The sequence below is a fragment of the Meleagris gallopavo genome, chromosome 27, assembly GCF_000146605.3.
Source record: "Meleagris gallopavo isolate NT-WF06-2002-E0010 breed Aviagen turkey brand Nicholas breeding stock chromosome 27, Turkey_5.1, whole genome shotgun sequence".
NCBI lineage: Eukaryota > Metazoa > Chordata > Aves > Galliformes > Phasianidae > Meleagris > Meleagris gallopavo.
Genome location: NC_015037.2, coordinates 651,600 through 669,307, shown reverse-complemented (window position 1 = coordinate 669,307; position 17,708 = coordinate 651,600). Strand labels below are relative to the sequence as shown.

The 17,708-nt window shown below is 42.7% G+C and overlaps 1 protein-coding gene and 1 long non-coding RNA gene across 3 annotated transcripts; both read left to right on the top strand.

The window, feature by feature from the left end:
• The first annotated feature begins 10,404 nt into the window (after positions 1-10,404).
• On the top strand, positions 10,405-12,809 carry LOC109371038. Of its 2 annotated transcripts, none has more exons than XR_002121697.1 (3): positions 10,405-10,476; positions 10,814-10,845; positions 11,528-12,809. It is a non-coding gene; the product is annotated as an uncharacterized LOC109371038 (long non-coding RNA). The 2 variants fall into 2 exon arrangements; XR_002121696.1 differs by lacking the exon at positions 10,405-10,476 and adding an exon at positions 10,499-10,574.
• A 2,725-nt stretch (positions 12,810-15,534) lies between these two features.
• Positions 15,535-16,734, top strand: LOC104914417 (feather keratin Cos1-1/Cos1-3/Cos2-1-like). The gene is made up of 2 exons (XM_010723899.3): positions 15,535-15,666; positions 15,941-16,734. The coding sequence occupies exon 2, from the start codon at positions 15,960-15,962 to the stop codon at positions 16,377-16,379; it is 420 nt and encodes a 139-aa protein (XP_010722201.1). The 5' UTR covers positions 15,535-15,666; positions 15,941-15,959; the 3' UTR covers positions 16,380-16,734.
• The last annotated feature ends 974 nt before the right edge of the window (positions 16,735-17,708 follow it).

The window sequence follows — 17,708 nt, the reverse complement described above, 5'->3', positions numbered from 1 at the left end:
GGCTGAGGCTGGAGGGGTCCTGAGGCCATGGGCACAGGTGAAAGCCCCAGGAGGAGGCTGCCGAGTGGGCAGAGCACCAGCAGAGTGCAGAAGGTGGGTTGAGAACTAAGGGAAAGAACTGGATGATGCAGGGCTCTGCTCTCTGAAGGTGCCAGAGGCTGACATGTCAGGCTATGCCTGGGCAGAAACCATTGAAATCCTCTCTCAGCATCACGTCTCATCTCCCCTGAACAGCTCCAGAACAGTGTATAAAAGCTGCAGCTGCAGCTCTGTCTGGGTAAGAATAATTCTGATTGTCACCATGCTCTTCGGTTCATCCAAGCAAAGGGTGCCTGCATATGCTGAATCACTGAATAGTTTCCTAACCGCACCCCCCTTCCTCCCCCAGTACCCATATGTACACATTCTCCTTTATTAGTTATGTCGCAACTTCAGTGCTATCAATTATCTCTTGGAAGCAAAGGGATTTCAGAGGATCCTCTAGGCAAGAGCATTTATTGGAAATATTCTGAGGAAATGCTTTCAGACAGTTTTGCAAACACCCACTAATGTTTTATACATGCAAAGTATTGTGGTGTTAGGAGGTTAATAACAGGCTGCCAGTATAAAACTCCACAGTATTGAATCATAGCGTCACTTTAAAATATATATGCCAGGGCCACCCATGTGATTCTCTGATTCAAGCAATGATAAGCACCTTGGGAATTTGGATCTCTTTGTTTTGTTTTGTTTTGTTTTTGATTAAAAGCCAGCTCTGCATTTGTTAGCCTAATCATACTATTTAAAATACGTTGGCCAAATATTCACCTTTCTAAAACAGGGCATATTTACAAAATTAAATAGTATTAGGTCATCAGAGGGGGCTGGATCTGTGCCTCAAACACAGGGAGATGCTGTTCATCACAGCAGGTCAAACTGGGCACAGAGTGGTAACTCTGAATCACCAAAGCCTTCCTGAGCGATCTTAAATAAAACAGTGGTGCTCTTTTCTCTGGCTTGCCTGCATGGTAAATGGGGATGTTCCAGCCTTGCTTGCTTTGCCAGAGCTCTGCTCCCTTATCTGGGTCAGGCACACTCCGATCTCCATATTTAGGAATTTTTCTGATGCAACTGTGACCATAACCACTGGAGAAGTGACTGGAGGGACAGTGATTTAATCCAAACCAGACTGAGCAGTTCCTAGATCCTGCTGTCACCAAAGAGAGCTTTCTCCCTTCATGTTTCTTCCTGGGTTTGGCTGAAGCTGCCGCCACACCAAGCCTTTGCACAGTAATGCATCCCTGCTCGGAAGAGACTCTGACATGAAGTGAGGAGCGACCACAGGCAATGCTCAGCCCCAGGAGTGTCTCTCCAAGGCAATCCTGGACACTACACTCATACAGTGACTATAGTTTCTGTAAACATGCCCTAACTAGCTTCATACTAGCAAGCACACTTAGTGCTAATATTAGGTTAGGCTCTTATGCATTCTTGGAGGTCAAGATGCTTAGGGAAGGAAAACAAACCCGTTTTCTAAGGAATGGAGTCCCACAGAGGCTCTGAGTTGCTGCAGCATGGCTGGGGTTGTGTGCAAGCCAGAGTTTACTGCTATAGGCTGCCTTCATGTTCTCAGGGCTTCAAGAAGGGGTTTGATGCTTAAAATCCTGAAATGAAAGGAATCTGGGGATGGGACTGTTGGAGTCACATGCTGGTTAGAATAGGGTAATCAACACAAACAGCAAGCAAAACAATTACTGTAATTACACGTCAAATTTTGTTTGGGGAGTAATGGAACCTAATGCACAAATATGACGTTATTTTCTTGCATCAGCCTGGTGGTCCAGGACGGTATATAAAACCACCCATGATTCAGACACCTTTCAGCAGGTTCTCGTGACTTCTCCTCGGTGAACAGAGTAAGTTGGATTCTGATATAATTTCTTCTTTCTAAAAAGAAAACAAAAGCAAAAGCAAACAAAAAAAACCCAGAAGATCAGCATTTATTGAAATATCTGGGTTAATTCTGGGGTTGAATTTTGGATTAATATTTTGCAATTTTGTATAATTGTCAGGAATTTATTTTCATAAGAAATTCATTTGCTTATTATTCATTTGAAGACGGCAATGGACTGAGGCTTTAAAATACATTTGAAATCTGGATAAAATTAAAGGCATCTACTTTTGTTATATAGAGATTTAATGCATAAGGCCTTTAGGGAGCCTTAGTTTATTTTAGCAAGCAGTACACATTTGGCAGTATTTTTCAGACCTCATGGCTACTGATTTTTATCTTACCTTGGGCAGAGACAAAATGGGTGAATATTGAGATAGGCAATACAAACAGTGAGATGGTGAGATGGCTGCAGTCCCCCCTCGGAGCAGAGGCAGCCCTCAGGGCACCGCGTGTCTGTGGATGTGGCCCTGCAGAGCTCTTGGTCTGAATTTGGGAATGATGCACCTGAGACCCTCTTGGGCACTTGTCCCGAATAACCCAGGACAATATTTTGGCACTGCTAAATGCAGCTCTGCGGAAGAAATGGGAACAAAGTGAATGTCTACTTAAGGTGTACATTTCTCCAGGAGTTGCTTTGGGTGTTTTTCTACTATTTATGCAAAAAAAATGCTCTTATGCAAAGCATTCAACAGGTTATGAAAGCATATATTAATCTATATATATGCTTTGTACTGTATGTATGGATTTGGGTTTGATTTCTTAGGCATTCATTTCCCATGGTTTTGATTCTGCTGAGGGAGTTGCAGGTCAGTTGAAGAGCACCGGACTGATAAAATGAAGCAGCTTGAAAGGGTGGGAGCCGAAAGATGTCTGGATTAGCGTTTAAGGACCAGGAGAAGCTTAGGTGAATAATGTCTATTTTGGCATTGTGTCTAAAACAAAAAACAAAAATTCAAGAAAAATAGCTTGAGTCAAATTGAACCCCACCTAGGCTTTTCTAATATACTGCTCAGCTAGAGAAAAAAAAATAAATAGGTAATCGTTTTGGCTAAAAACAGAGTACTCCATTCAATCTCAAACAACAGATTGCCTACCTCCTTTATTTGGCCCTTTGATTAGGCATTTGCATAAGCTTGAAATGACAGCTCAAAATATAGTTTTATGTTTTCCAAATTATTTCTCTATTCTTTGATTTAGTTTAAAAGTGAAAGGACATAGAATCCATGGTGTCTCTTCAGGGTTAACATTTGCTTAGCTTCAGCATTGACCTTGCCCTGTTGGCTCTTTGAGGTGATATTTGCTCCTCTCTTGCAGGTCTACAGCACAGCTAAACAATGTCTTGTGAGAAAACCCTGTGCACAGAGCCATGCGCTGCTGTAGGCAATGTGAAAGGCCCCGAGCCCTGCGCTGCTGCCTGCACTGAGCCCTCCGTCATCTCCTGCCCTGACTCCCGTGTCATCATCTTCCCACCACCTGTGGTCGTCACCATCCCAGGGCCCATCCTCACTACCTATCCACAAGAGACCATCGTGGGCTCTACGGAGTCAGCCGAGCTGGCCAGCGCACTGGAGTCAGGTGTAGCCATTGGCTCAGCGCAGAAGGGGGTTGAGTGTGCACTGCCCTGTGCTGAGCCCTGTGCTACAAAGCTTGTGACAAAGTGTGAGGTCCCGTGTGTGGCACCGTGTCCACCCCCGTGTCCACCTCCATGTCCACCTCCGTGTCCGCCTCCATGCGTGCCCCAGTGTGTGCCCCAGTGTGAGCCTCAGTGCGTGCCTCAGTGTGTGCCAGAGCGCTCCTACACTTATTCCACCCAGTGGAAGCATCCTTGCCAGAGAGGCTTCTGCAAGAATCTCTAATCAGCATACCCCAGAAAATAATCACAGGAAAACAGCAAGCAAAGGAGTGAACGGATATGGATCGTCATTTACAGGCATGGCTTTCAAGGTTCTTCCAACTACAGAGGGAAGCACCCCAAAATCAGGACCTTGCTTCTAATTCCCATATAGTGCTTTAGCTTAGATTAATGCTTTCTTTATTCTTGTGGCTTTGCACCTTACATCTGTGCTTTTAACTTCCTCTACACAGTTTGACTTTGTGATTTAAACAAACAAAAAAACAAACCTAGAGATTTGAATGTCTCACTCAGCAAAAATGAGGAAAAAGAACATCTTGATGAAATGCACCACACTGGAATGGGTAACTGGTTCTAGCTTTCCTTGTTTCTAGAAATTTACGCTTTTCTAGACTTCATTATTCTTTCTGCAAATGTTTACTCCACTCTGCATTCACATTAAAAGGCTGCTGCATCAAACCATTGGCCCTCTGAATCTCCTTTTTCCTCTGCTACTCATTCGCAATGCTTTTCTGGAGATACTATATTATATAGAGGAACAGAAGCTGTCCTTGACCCTTTTCCCAGACCAGTCACAACTTGATGCCCAGGGGAAACTAAGGGTTTGGTTCTGCTGTGAAAAAATGGAATATCTTCTGTTCAGTCTAGTCTGCAGCCTGGAAATCAGTGAGAGCAAGTTTTAGTCATAGGGAAACATGGATTTTCTAAGGCATATGCCTCGAGATTATAGCAAAATGTGTATTTTCTAAAATTTTATATTCTAATGTGTATCCAGTCCTATGTGGAAGTCTTCTGACAGGTTGCAGTTCTTCATATTTCTGCATTAAAACCTTTCCAGCCTGCTTTTGAGAAAAACAAACAAACAACCAAAAAACAAAAAAACAAACAACCCACCTTCACTCATGAATATTAGCAGTCACCTGGAGACTTGAAGCACCAGTTCATTACTTCTATGTCTGCCCAGCTGGTGCCAGCAGTGAGTCCCTCCAGGCAGACGCTACTTGGGAAGTCAGCTGTGTCCTGTTCATGCCAAGCAACTTCACATGCTGTTTTTATTCTAAAGATTATTTTGATTTCCTTCTTCTCTAAATGTATGCTGGCTTATTTAAAGCACAGTCTCTTTGTGCCTAGGAAATACTACGTCATTCTGGCAATTATATCCACTCAGAAACATCCCAAGATTTCCGCAGAACAAAGGGCCGCCTGGGTGCCTCACTGGCACCTTCCAAGGTATTACACATGTAACATGGTATGTTAATACAATGTTAATAGTATATTACTTGGGTTACATTCCCCAAGACTCTGTAATAACTCTGATCTGGAAAGAAAAAAAGGTCATGATTTCACATACATTTACCTCCGTGTTTACTCAGGATATTTTATTTCAGTAAATGGACAATTTCCAAGATCAAGTTGCTTTCTTTTGTTTTATGATGATAGCTTTTAACAATCAAGACAGACAGCTGCTTCCAATCATCTTGATTTCAAAAGAGAGGCATGCTGGGACCCCTTAGCTGAGCAATTCCAGGTATACAAGATCATCTTCCAGGTGCCTACATTTTAGAAGGCGCTACTTTTTAATAATAAAGCAGTTGACATGACAAAACACCAAAAGTATTAAAGCAGAGGTTCTGGGCACCAGCAGAAACATCTTCCTCTGCACTGCCCTTCCCTGCCAGGTGGGGCCGTCCTTGTAGCAGGATATTCCACCATGGGGGAGCTGCTGGGACAGTGGGGCTGCTTGGAAGTGCAGACCCAGCCGGAAGTGCAGGCCGCAGCAGAAGTGCAGGTCCACCAAGAAGTGCAGACCGCAGTGGAAGTGAAAGTCCAGCCAGAAGTGCAGGCCCTGGTGGATGTGAAGATCCAGCCAGAAGTGCAGGTCCCGGTGGAAGTTCAGGCCCCAGCAGAAATGCAGGCCCACCAAGAAATGCAGGCCCTGTTGGAAGTTCAGGGCCCAGTGGAAGTGCAGGCCCACCAAGAAGTGTAGGCCCACTCCAAAGTGCAGGCCCCAGTAGAAGTGCAGGCCCCAGTAGAAGTGCAGGCCCCAGTGGAATGGAGGCCCACCCATAATTGCAGGCTGCAGCAGAAGTGCAGGCTGTCTGCACACTGAAGCTGCTGCCCTCCTGTGGCGCCAGCCTGCTCCTCTTCGGCCTATGGAGAATTCTCAGAATGTGCTGCAGGCAAGCTGAGGTGCAAATTTAACTGCAAATGGTGGTGCAAAACCTGTCTGAAAGCCAAGGGGCATGCTCCAGTGCACACCTTAGGCCAGGGTCATGGTGAACCAGCCATAAAAGCAGCCTGGCTGCATGTCTAGAGTCCTTGATGCCAACTGCACCAGGAGAGCTGCTGCTACACCACAGCCTCTGCAGAGCTTCATGGTTGCCTCTTTGTAAAAATAAACCTGATGAAAGCCTGTGCCAGCCCCTTGCTTTGCCATCTTTTTCTGTTTACCCTGGTAGAGAACTCCAAGTGTCACTTTCCCTGCTGCTTTGCTTTTCACCATTTTATGCTGTTGCTGATGTTTTATTGAATGTGGGTTATGATTATGTTGTTTTTCACAGAAAATTGTATTTGCTGCCTTAAAGCTAAATGACACTTCCATGGAGAAGCTTGGATCAGACTCAGCTGTTGCTATCTTTTGACACATCTAACAGAAATGATAGTATTTCCCAAACACGACAGCTGAGTTCTGGTGTTTGGTTGCTGATATAAATGAAGCAGAAGAGAGATTTGGCCATGCTAGCAGGGAAAAACAGTTAGACAAGGAAGGAAAGAAACGTGTTTGGGAAGACATTTTGGTTCACGTTTGCAGGTGAGGAAGACCTGCTCAGAATGTGGTAAACTTTCAGAACAGTTTATTAAATAAAATCCCTGGAAAGTCTGGGCCCCCTGAATTCATGTGTCACACAAAACCCCATGGGGAGAGTTCAGAAGCCTTCATCTTCATGTTGCTACTTTTGAGAGTTACTTGCCCCTACATAATGCCCTTCGCTACCTGTGATTATGGTTATTCTTTAAAACTGCTTTGATAAAACACAATACCAAAGGTAATATGAGATTGACAAGTATCAGCAATTATTGCATTACGAGCAAGCAGCATTTTCAGAACAGTAAGGAATGTTTCATCACACATTGTGCTCACAATGCCATATCCTTCATCAAGATCTAATCTTTGCACATGAGTCAGCCCTGCAAGTCTTCAAGGCAATATTTAGTTCCCAAAACTTGAGTCAGTAAAACATGCAAATGAACTAAAAGATCTTATTTTGCGAAGGTAGTGTGTAAAAGGTAGATCCTCCCAAGCAAGTTCCTATTCCCTCCCTGTAACACTCCCATGGCAGCCTACAAAAATAAATCATCAGGTTCTAAGTGGCATAAGGAATAGATTTATGCCAAATGAGAAAGAGCGAGAGAGACCTGCTTTCACAATATTTCTAATATGCATATCTGGAGCCCAGTGCCTTCCAAAGTAACAGCTGACCACATATCATATATATTCAGACCAAAGCTTATTTGTGTTCAGAAAAGAAGGCACGGTGTATTTAATGCAGAAAACCCAGGCTGTTGTCTTAGTTCTTAGTGATGATGGCTACACTTTACTGGAATAGGTCAGGACATAGCTCTGTGCCCTGGGTTTACTCATCACTCTTCACCATATCTGTGTTTCTGTGCTTAATCTGCTCATGCTTTTTTTTCTGTGTTGACGAGCTTGTTGCCAGTGTTTCAAAATGATCTCTAGATTATGTTGAATCACTGTAGAGATCCTTGGAACAACAGCCTGGGAAAGTCTTGGGCTTGTTCAGAACAGGTGCTTCAGGAGACATTGAATTCAGCTCTCTGACCTCAGTGCCGTGCAGGGTTATTAGCATCCCAGAAATTGCTGGAGTGAGATTCCCCAGTGTTGAGTAATTGTTCCTGTCTAAAACATAACACTGATATTATTTCAGTACATTGGTTAAATTAAAGTTTTTTTACTTTACATTTCTTTTTTTTTTCTTTTTTCTTTTCTTTTCTTTTCTTTTCTTTTCTTTTCTTTTCTTTTCTTTTCTTTTCTTTTCTTTTCTTTTCTTTTTCTTTTCTTTTCTTTTTCTTTTCTTTTCTTTTTTTCTTTTTAAATACACAGCCTTTACTCCTGCACACAGTCGAGAGCATGGCTATGGCAGGGAGCTCATGCTTGCATGGAGATCGTCAATTGCACGTAGCTGCTGCCTGGAGGGTGCTCTGATGTTGCATATCCCTTTCTTTAGCATTTAGAGGAGGGTTGTGCAAAAATGTTCACTACTTTGATGGCATAGTGTTACTGATGTTGTACTGCGTAGCCTGTTTTGCTTCCTGGGAATAGGGTGAGGAATGGGAACAACCTGTGAGATGGTCACAGGCAAAGGATTCCAACAATGACAGATTGGGATTCATCCTTGTGCTGACTCTAATTGTGTCTAATTGATGGGTGTTTGAAGGTAGTACTCCAGAACATGTGTTATTATACAGTTCAACACTTCTGGCTCTAAGGATTTCTTTAGAAGCTTTTGATTCTGAACAGACTTACAACATCTAACCTGAACTGTGGACATCCCAAGGCAATTTCAGTCACTGTGCTCCACTGCTCCACTGTCTTTCCTAATACATGCCATGCTCAGGGAGGAGGAGCTGGCTTGGTCTGACTTGGCAAGACAACACATATTCCCCATTAAAATAACAGCCTCAGTTTTTCCTGGTAAACAAATCATCATGAAATTTACAAGAGCTCCGAGCTCAACCAGAAAACTCACCACTGAAGTTGTGTTTTTATGCTTTCATTTCATTTTCATTCATTTGTTTTTGCTACTGATGCACAAATGCTAGAGTCCAATGTTGACCAGCACAAACAGGACTGCTGAGTGAAAATATTAGAAAAGTCAGTGGCAATGCTGTCAAGGTCAGCTTTAAAGCAATTAGCATGAGCACTGTTTCTTAACAGTCATTACTATTCTAACACTTATTAGCATCTACTGGTAAATCTAACTACCGTTGTATCACTATCACTCTAAATTTGTCCACTGCTATTTTTGCTAATAATTAAGGCTTATATGGCAAATTCTTCAAGTTTCATGGCTTGACTTTGTGTAGTATCTGTCCCTTGAGGGTTTCCACTATATCTTGAGCATCAAACAATTGGTGAAATTTAAAACTACACAAATCTACATGTCCATAAGTTCCAATCTGGAATTTTCTACTGATTCCCAAAAAAGGGTGTCAGCTATGTAAAAACCAGTCTAGCATCTTCCCCCAGGAATTCAGTTATGCTTGTGCATTATTTTTACTGATTTATCATTATGGCTCCATGCTGCAGGTAGTTGTAGCGTTGATGGTAACATCCCTGGCATGGTGCATGGTGGCTCCCCATCCTCATCTGCTTTGGGTTTGGCTGAAGGCAGCATCTCTTTGAGATACCAAAGGACAGGGATGAAAGGTGATAGCAAACTCCCAGTCTGCAAAATTGACAGACACTCGTAGAGGCTTTGCTTGCAATAACTGTGATTATCAAGGTCTTGGGAGAGAGATTCCATTGGACAAAATTCTGTATTATAGAACTATAAAGAGGACCTATGGACAAGGCTGAAGTGGCAAAATGCAGCCTTCTGAGTAGGTATCTTGCCATTCAGTTCAGCAAGATAAAAGGGAGGGTGCCTCCCATGTAGGCTGAGCAGCATAAATATGCCTTTCTTCAATTCATTCCTCTCTTGTGCTTGTTTACACCCTTGACAATTTAAGCGTTGTTCTTTATAGCATAGATTACGGTTGAAGTATGTGGGATGGTTATGAGGAAGCTCTAGGCAATGTTTATCTGGGTTGTTCTAATTTTTCCACAGAATAAAAGACTTCAAAGTACCTCTGCATGATTAACATGGTGTAGATACAGTACTCTGTTATGATAAAATTAATGGCATGTTACTGCAGTTTTAAGTCTTGGTAATGAGTAATAGTTTCACTTTAAAACAAGATCTTATCTCCCTAAGCAGACCCTTCATATCTCTGCAAGTCCAAGTTATTTTCTTTGCCACGAAAGACAGACTCTGGTCATGTTATGCTGAAGTTGAGTAGGTAAATTTTGGAGACTTCTGGTCTTTACATGATGCAAATTGAAAAGAAAAAAAAGGGGATTACCCTTCACAAAATGTGGATTGTATTGTTTAAAAAAAGATAGAAAGCTGTTCTTGCAGTTCTCCTAATTAAACATATATAATACAAATGATAAAATCCCTACTTCTTCAGTGGTAGCTTTATTATTTCCCTGTGTAAAGAAGTTGTAACTCTCCGTGGAGGTGGAGAAGCCATAGATATATTCAGTGTCTAGCTCTGCTTCCAGCTGGAGGTTTGGATTTCAAGCCAAGCTTTTCAAAATCTAATGAGGAATTGTGCACGCTTACTTTGTAAAGAAACTTTTCAGCTGTAACTAGTGATCATAAAGAAACCTCAGTCATTTCTCAATTGGGTGTCACACTATTTGAGTTCAGAACTGTTTAACAATTAACCAGAAGCAAAATAATTACAGCATTGAAGGAACGATTCTCACAACAACATCTGATTTGCAAGTAAATAAGATAATCACCAACAAATAGGTCTCGTAGCAAGCAGCTGGAGGAAGTACAAAACACTTGCAGCTGAAAGCTGTTTACTTATTTCTTCCAGCTTTCTCTCTTCAGTACATCAAGTAAATCTGGGTTTATTTATTTATTTTTGACTGTTCTATCTTTACTTTTAGTTTTGGTTCAGAGCTTTGAGACTCTCAGAGCTGCTACTTATAACCAGGTCTCTAATGGAAGCAGTCTACTGTGTGGTCTGACAGATGTGGGTTTGGGTTATTGGCAGACTTTGAGTCCTATGTGTACTTAGGGGCTTTCTGTTGCGAATGAAGTATTGAAATTCTCATAGATACTGGATATTGGCATGATGGTGATTAGTTGAATTCTTGTCAAATGTTTGTTATCTCACATGCTGCAACTGAAGATTGAAACTCTAACCTTTATTCTCTTTCCATGTATTCACAGGTTTCTATCTCCTGTGTGTATTTAAGGTCTAGGTGAGTGGAAATACATAAAAATGTTTAGTTTTCAGGATAAGGAACAATTTTGTCCTGAAAAGTAATTCCATAATTGAACGCTCCAGCAACTTTTAGTTGTAAGCCTTGCCTGGTGTCATTTACCACTGTATTTGAGCTGGCATTTTCTATAATGACCCCTTTGACTGTGAACATTTCTGAAAAGCTCATTATTTTGTATTTAATGTCTTCCTTGTGCCAAGAGGATGCACTATAGGTAGTACCCTGAGGGGCACTGAAATTCACCTAAAAACTACTGGGCTTTGGGCTGGAGAGCTGCTGTGGGCGGGATTCTGCTTCTGCATTGGTTCCAGGTGTGACCACAGAAACCTCAGACGGTTGTGCTCCAAGCTAGAGTTCTTCTGAGCCCTGAAAGTAGACAGAATTTCTAATGGTACTTATAAATGGGAAGAATCAGGTCTAGTTTGGAATGAGAATGAAACTTTCTGTTTGTTTTTCAGGCTGGCTGTTTACAGAAATCAACCTATCCACATGCCATAGCAAAGCACTCAGCTCTCCGAGCCTCTGTGCACTCGAAGGCTGTTTGTGCAGCCTTCATCCCTAGTGTGGACATGGGCTGACATGTGACATCCTTCACTGCAGGGAGCTGTGCACATCTGGCAGAGAAATAAGATGTCATTCTGCTCTTCCCCTTGTGTTTCAGGCTTGCCTACTTTACAGAGCAATGTCGTACTGCAGAGATGTGTGCATACCATACAGCAGCTCATGTGATGTGACCTGTCCTCCTCCCTTGGCCAGAGCCTGCAATGAGCTGTGTGTGACATCGTGCGATGACTCTAGAGCCATTGTGTACCCACCAGCTGTGGTCCTAACTTTCCCTGGGCCAATTCTCAGCTCCTGCCCACAGGAAAGCATTGTGGGTAGCACTGGACCACTGGGCTTTGGTGTCTCTTTTGGTCCTGGGGGTTGCTTTGGTTACAGGGGCTATAGAAATCCTGTTGGTTTAACGGGCTCCCTTCTTTTTGGGGAAGGATATGATTCTGGGAGTGCATGCAATTACACCAGGTATTACAGTTCTGCATATCCACCACTGGGAAGGGTGTTTTGTAGCCCATTTTCCTACCGCCGGTACAGCACTTCCAGCAGAGTTGGCTCAGGACCATGCTAAAAACATCAGGAAAGCTCACTGCACCGAGCAACCAGGGTCTGGAAAACGTGGCAGAAAATCATGAATAGGAAACTGGATTTGAGCCTGAGCAGAGCTCAGATCTGTCTGCTCTGAATGGAGCCAGCAGAAATGGGTGCTCTCAGGGGTATCTCAAAAACATTGTTATAGGTGGAGCTGGGTAAAGTGTATAACATGTGCACAGCCTATAAGCATCTTTTCCATTTAACACCCCAAGCTTTTGGCACTTTCTGTTTCTGTCTTCCCATCTCAGCATTTATCCCACTCTTCTTGGGGATGGGCTGGATGTTCAGCTATGGGAGTGGGGGGTGAATCCTGTGTACTGCAAGTGTTCTCTGGGGTGCCCTCAATGCCCTTGAGGTTAACTTAACGTGTCCTGGAAAATTGTATGTTGTTTTGTGGTCTTCCACAAAATAATAGAATAATAGTGGAAACCTCATAAGTCTTAGTATCATTTGCTTTAAAATGAATTCATTATAAAAGGGTCAAAATAGAACATATAACTCCAATTATACAGCTATAATAAGGAATGTAGAATTACTTATATGAAACGCATGCCTTTGTATCATAAACATTGCTTTTAATACTTGAAACTCCTGAGGTGTCTGTTTTTCATCTCCTGTGTTATTGCAACTGTTAATTCTGTTTATCACATCCATTAAAAGCCAAACTACACAGCACTGACCTGATGTTTGTTCCACCTCAGTTTTCTTCCCCTTACCTCTGTCTTGATGAAAGTATTTCTCTTCCTTCCAAGTTCCTTGATTTCTCTGCTAGATCATGTCATAAGTCTTTAGTAATTACCAAAAGCAGTTTTCTTCCAGCCAGAAATACTCTGTTTCTTTGGAAAGAAGAGCTTTGCACCTTCAGTTTTAGCTAAAAAAAGAATGCTCTTAAGAGCAAGTGGTTGCCTTCCAGTCATACCCACCGAACACTTCAAAGCACTGCTTTCTGCTCTTTGGGGCCAGCTCTATGCTGGAGCTTTCCCAGGAAATGTACTGGTTCTAAAAACTTTATTGGGCAAAAACTTTACTCATCGCGTTTACCCATTGGAGAGCTGAATTAGATTACACATGATGACTAGTTTTTTTATAGAAACCATGTCCCTGCCCTAGTGTGAGCTGTAATCTGTGCTTGTTTGGCCATATCGGGTCGGATAGAAATGCTTTCTTGTCTTTGTTGTTTACCAAAGATAAAGATGTTCCTTGAACCTGCTATGGCAACTACAACACAGAAAATGTATCAAGTCTAAACCCAAGACAGAGCAAAGATGCCCAAGTTAATGCATAGCAATCTACAACAGATTCCCCAGGAATCTGGGGAGAATTTTTTAAAATGTTGTGGTCATCCTGTGTGTGCAGGAGTGAGGGCAGCCCACCCTCTTTGTGAGCCATTCCAGTGTAGTGAGGCAATAGGAATCCTTCCTCTCATACTTAGAACTAGTTGGCTTTGTTACTCCTTCCTGAGAGCACTGACTGTCTCAGCTCTCTATCTGGCTGCCAACCTCATTTACATAAACTGTCAGATAATAGAATGGTAATTATAAATAATAATGCTAACAAGTACAAGACATGCCTGAGATCTCCTCCCAAAGTCTCACTTAATTGTCAAGGTCTGCTGGTAAATTATTTGGCCTCTGTCTTAATTGTCCCCTCTAGAAATCATCAGCAGTAATTTCCCATTTCATGTTGGCTGTTACACAGACTTGCCCAGAGCAGTATTATACCTGCTGGGCAAAATGCTTAATATAGTATAAAACTGCAAAAGGGAAAGACTGGCTTGAAGGCAGGAGAAATCAGAAAGAAAGAAATGGCTGTGGTGTGCACCTAGATTATGCCTATGTGAAAATAGTTTAGTTTGAATGAGTTTTATAGACCTCATGCTGGACTCTCCAAGTCTTGCAACAACTCCTTGGTCCTGTGGATGAAATCCTTGGTCCTCTGGAATGTAATCCTCAGTAAGTCGGGTGGGTCGTGGTCACATTTGCCAGTACAACACCAACAATCATCTGAGTTGGGGTGGATTCTCAAAAGGATGGTAGAATAGTGAAGGGTGGTGAAGGATTCCTACAATTTCTTTATGTACAGTGTGGACAGTTCCCTATAGGAATAGCTGTATCTGCTACAAGGTGTATTCTATATAGGTGTATACATACATACCCTGCTGCTGCAACATGGAGGAGGTGTTGGGCTGAGGAGTGGGGAGGTAAAGCTGCAGTTCTGGTTGCCAGAGTGAGCACAGCAGTGGGTTAAGGGAAACACCAAACCTGCATTTTCTGGTTCTAGCCTTGCCTTACAGGCTGGACATCTCTAAGAGGGTAGGTGTGTTCTAGGCAGAAGCCTGAGCTGGTAGTGACCTATCTCCTTTCAAAATGAAGAGCATATACAAAGCCAGTTGAGTGAATTGGGCTGTTTTTATTGATTTTTTTTTTTTTTTTGATAGAATTACCAAAAGACAGGCTAAATAATGTGCTCAGACACACTTGTTGTTTCAGAGGAAGAGCTGGGAGGAGAACCTGAGCACACCAACTCCTCTTTTATTTTCTGTCACTGATCATTGTTTGGAGAACTACAAGACACAAAAGAAGAGATAGTCCAGCTACAAGGCACTGACAGCCTAAATACACATCTCCAAGGCAACAGAAAGAACAATTACTGTCTACACAACACAAAAGAAAAGCTCCTTTAGAGGAACTTAAGGCTACACAGTTGATACTGTCCAATATAACTGACAGAACTTCTGGGGCGGGGATGTGATGGCTAACACAGCCTGCTGACATTAAGTCTTATTTCTGCCTTTCACCTCAAAATACATTAAATCTTTAAGATTATTAAAAGGTATTTCCTAAGCCAAGGGCTGATCAATATGACAATACTTTTGCCTCAATTCCAAGTTCAGTTACATCAGCTGAGAGCTGGGCATGAGTTTCCTTATTTCATAGACAATTTAAGACCAATTATACTAAATAAGCCACAGCCTTATACTCTGTTTTGCAGTGCTCTGTTCTGGGTAGTGGAAAACGATTTCCCTTTACAGCAATTTCCAGCTAACAGTCCTATGCTCAGGATAGACTTTGAATTCAAAACGAAGGATTTGCAAGTATTGCTCGAAAGTGCAGATTTTCTTTGTTTGAATGGAAATAGGAAATAGTAATTAAAGGATCAGACAGACTGCTGTGGCTTCAGGCAGAAATCTGGGACCCTTATTGCCAGCTTTGACCTAGTATTTATAATACCACAAAACACACGTAAGCATCAATATATGGCCACTGCATATACAAATATTGGTTAAACGCAGCAACAAATTGTGAAAAGTTACTTTGAATCTTCGTAACAAAGCAAATCTGATTTCCCTTTGTTTCCAACAAATTCAATAGTTACAGTAAAGACAAAGACAGTCCCCACCACTTTGACATGTAAGACATCTGCAGACAATAACATAGATATATTTCCATGTAGGGTGGAGTTGCTCAGTTAAGAGAAACAATGCACAAAGCAGTTAACTTGACTGACATGTGCAAACAGTGGATTTGGTAAATGGAGGGACAAGGACAAATGATGACATGAATGCAAAGTAGGGACTATATAAAAGTCCCTGCAGCCCAGAGCCTTCAAGCCACTTTGGTTCTCCTGGTTTTGCATCTGCTGTTGGACCAAGTAAGTAATACTCTTTGTGGGACGGGGGAGAGTAACATGAAAAATGTCATTTCCATTTCCATTCAGGTAGAGAGTGCTGTATTACTTAAAAATGTGGAACAAAGTAATGGGAAGTAGAGTAAAATTTATTCCATCTTTCTGACCTTTCATTATGAACAATTTCCTTGTAGCATTCGCTCTCAGCATGTGTTCCTTCACTGTGATGGCTTTGGGTAAACGAGGGCTGCACTGCACTGTAACCCTTGACCAGAGCCTGCCTCTCTCTGTCTTCCAGGCCCACTTCCATCCCTACGATGGCTTTCTATAGGCAGCCTTGCGACTACGGCCGCCCCTTGCTGCCCTGTGAGGTGACCTGCCCACAGCCCTATGCCGATGCCTGCAGCCAGCCCTGCATCACCTCCTGTGGGGACTCCCGTGCCATCGTCTACCCTCCACCTGTGGTCATCACCTTCCCAGGCCCCATCCTCAGCTCCTGCCCTCAGGAGAGCATTGTGGGCAGCTCAGCCCCGCTGGAGCTGGGCAGCTCCTTTGGCCATGGGAGCTACCTGGAAACCCAGAGCTTGGTGGGTCCTGCTGCAGCCGGCCGCTACTCCAACTCCTGCTACACCCACCGGGCAGCATTCCGCCCTCAGAAGCCCTGCATCACTCTGCCACCTCCACCACCCACCAAGACCTGGCAAGAGCAGGAACAGGAGCAAATCCGCAGCCTCTAAGCAAGCACAGAGGTGCAGCTTCAGAGGGCATCGCCAGGAGCTGGCTCCACACTCAGCCATCCTGAGGAACAAGCTTAAATGCCAGTCCCCCTTTGCATGAGGTCTCTGCTCAAGATCTCCTTGCACTCTACTTAATCCCCTTTTCCTTTTCTATCGTGTAAATTTAACTCAATCCCTCTGCGTTGTTCCTTGCAGTATTGCTGTGCTCTGATAAATCCCATTTGTCATTCTCAATAAAATCCTTCCTCCTGCATGATATAAAGTTTTCTTCTTTTATTAATTTGGTTTCTAGTCTGCAGCTCACTGATGCTGAAATAATCCTTGATGAGTAGTATCTAATAAAGTCTTTAAAGGAGATCCCAGGCCTTGCTATGGATCCTAAACACTTCACATGGATGTTATACAAGTACTATATTTTTGGTGCATTTGAGAACCTGAAGTTCCAGAAGAAAATCTGACAGAGGCATACCCACAGTAAAGAGCAACTTGTACCCTTCCATGTTTCTACTACAGGGAAAAGCTCTCTATTCAGTCCTTGCCATGACAAGCTCACACAAGAGTGTTTTTTTCCCTGAACAAAGGAAAAAATGCATCCTCAGATGGTAAGTTAGGTGGGGATTACTGATTTCCTCTCCTGTCAACATCTCTGAGAGCTGGGCTTAAGCAGGAAAATGCCCAGCATTATGCAAGCTATAGTGCATGAACTGGCAGAGCTGAGCTTAGCTAATCATATCACAGCTATGCTTACTGGCCACAACAAAATTGCAAGCTGCAGCCTCATTTGAAGAAATCAGCCTTCAACAGAACATTTTCTATCACCTCAACCATGCTGACATAAGGGGTGTCCAGAAGAGATCTGACAGGTCAGCACCATTTTTCCACTTTCCGAAGAACTCATGAATATGAAACAATATTGTCCATGAGGTCACACTGCTTTACCAACCAATATTTGTAGCATGTGCAACTTGCCTGGATGATGCAAATTTTTTTCCTGACTTATCGTAATTACTATGATGTTCTCTTCTTCATCATGTTGTTATGCAACAATGCACCTCATGTTTCAGCTCCTTTCAAGACTTCAATGACCAGATACTTCCTGGTATCAATCCACTCCCTCGGTTGATTTTGAGTGGGAATGAATCAGGATCTTCCTATGTTCCCTGATTTTTGCTTACTTCTCTGTCCTAAGCAGTATCAGGCACCTGACTGTGTGGTCCGTGATGCCGTGACAGCGGATATTATCACTATAATTCATTATTTCCTTAGTATCTGGTTGCAGGTATTAGAAGTCTCTTGCACCTTGGAGTTTCAAGGATAATACAGTCCATG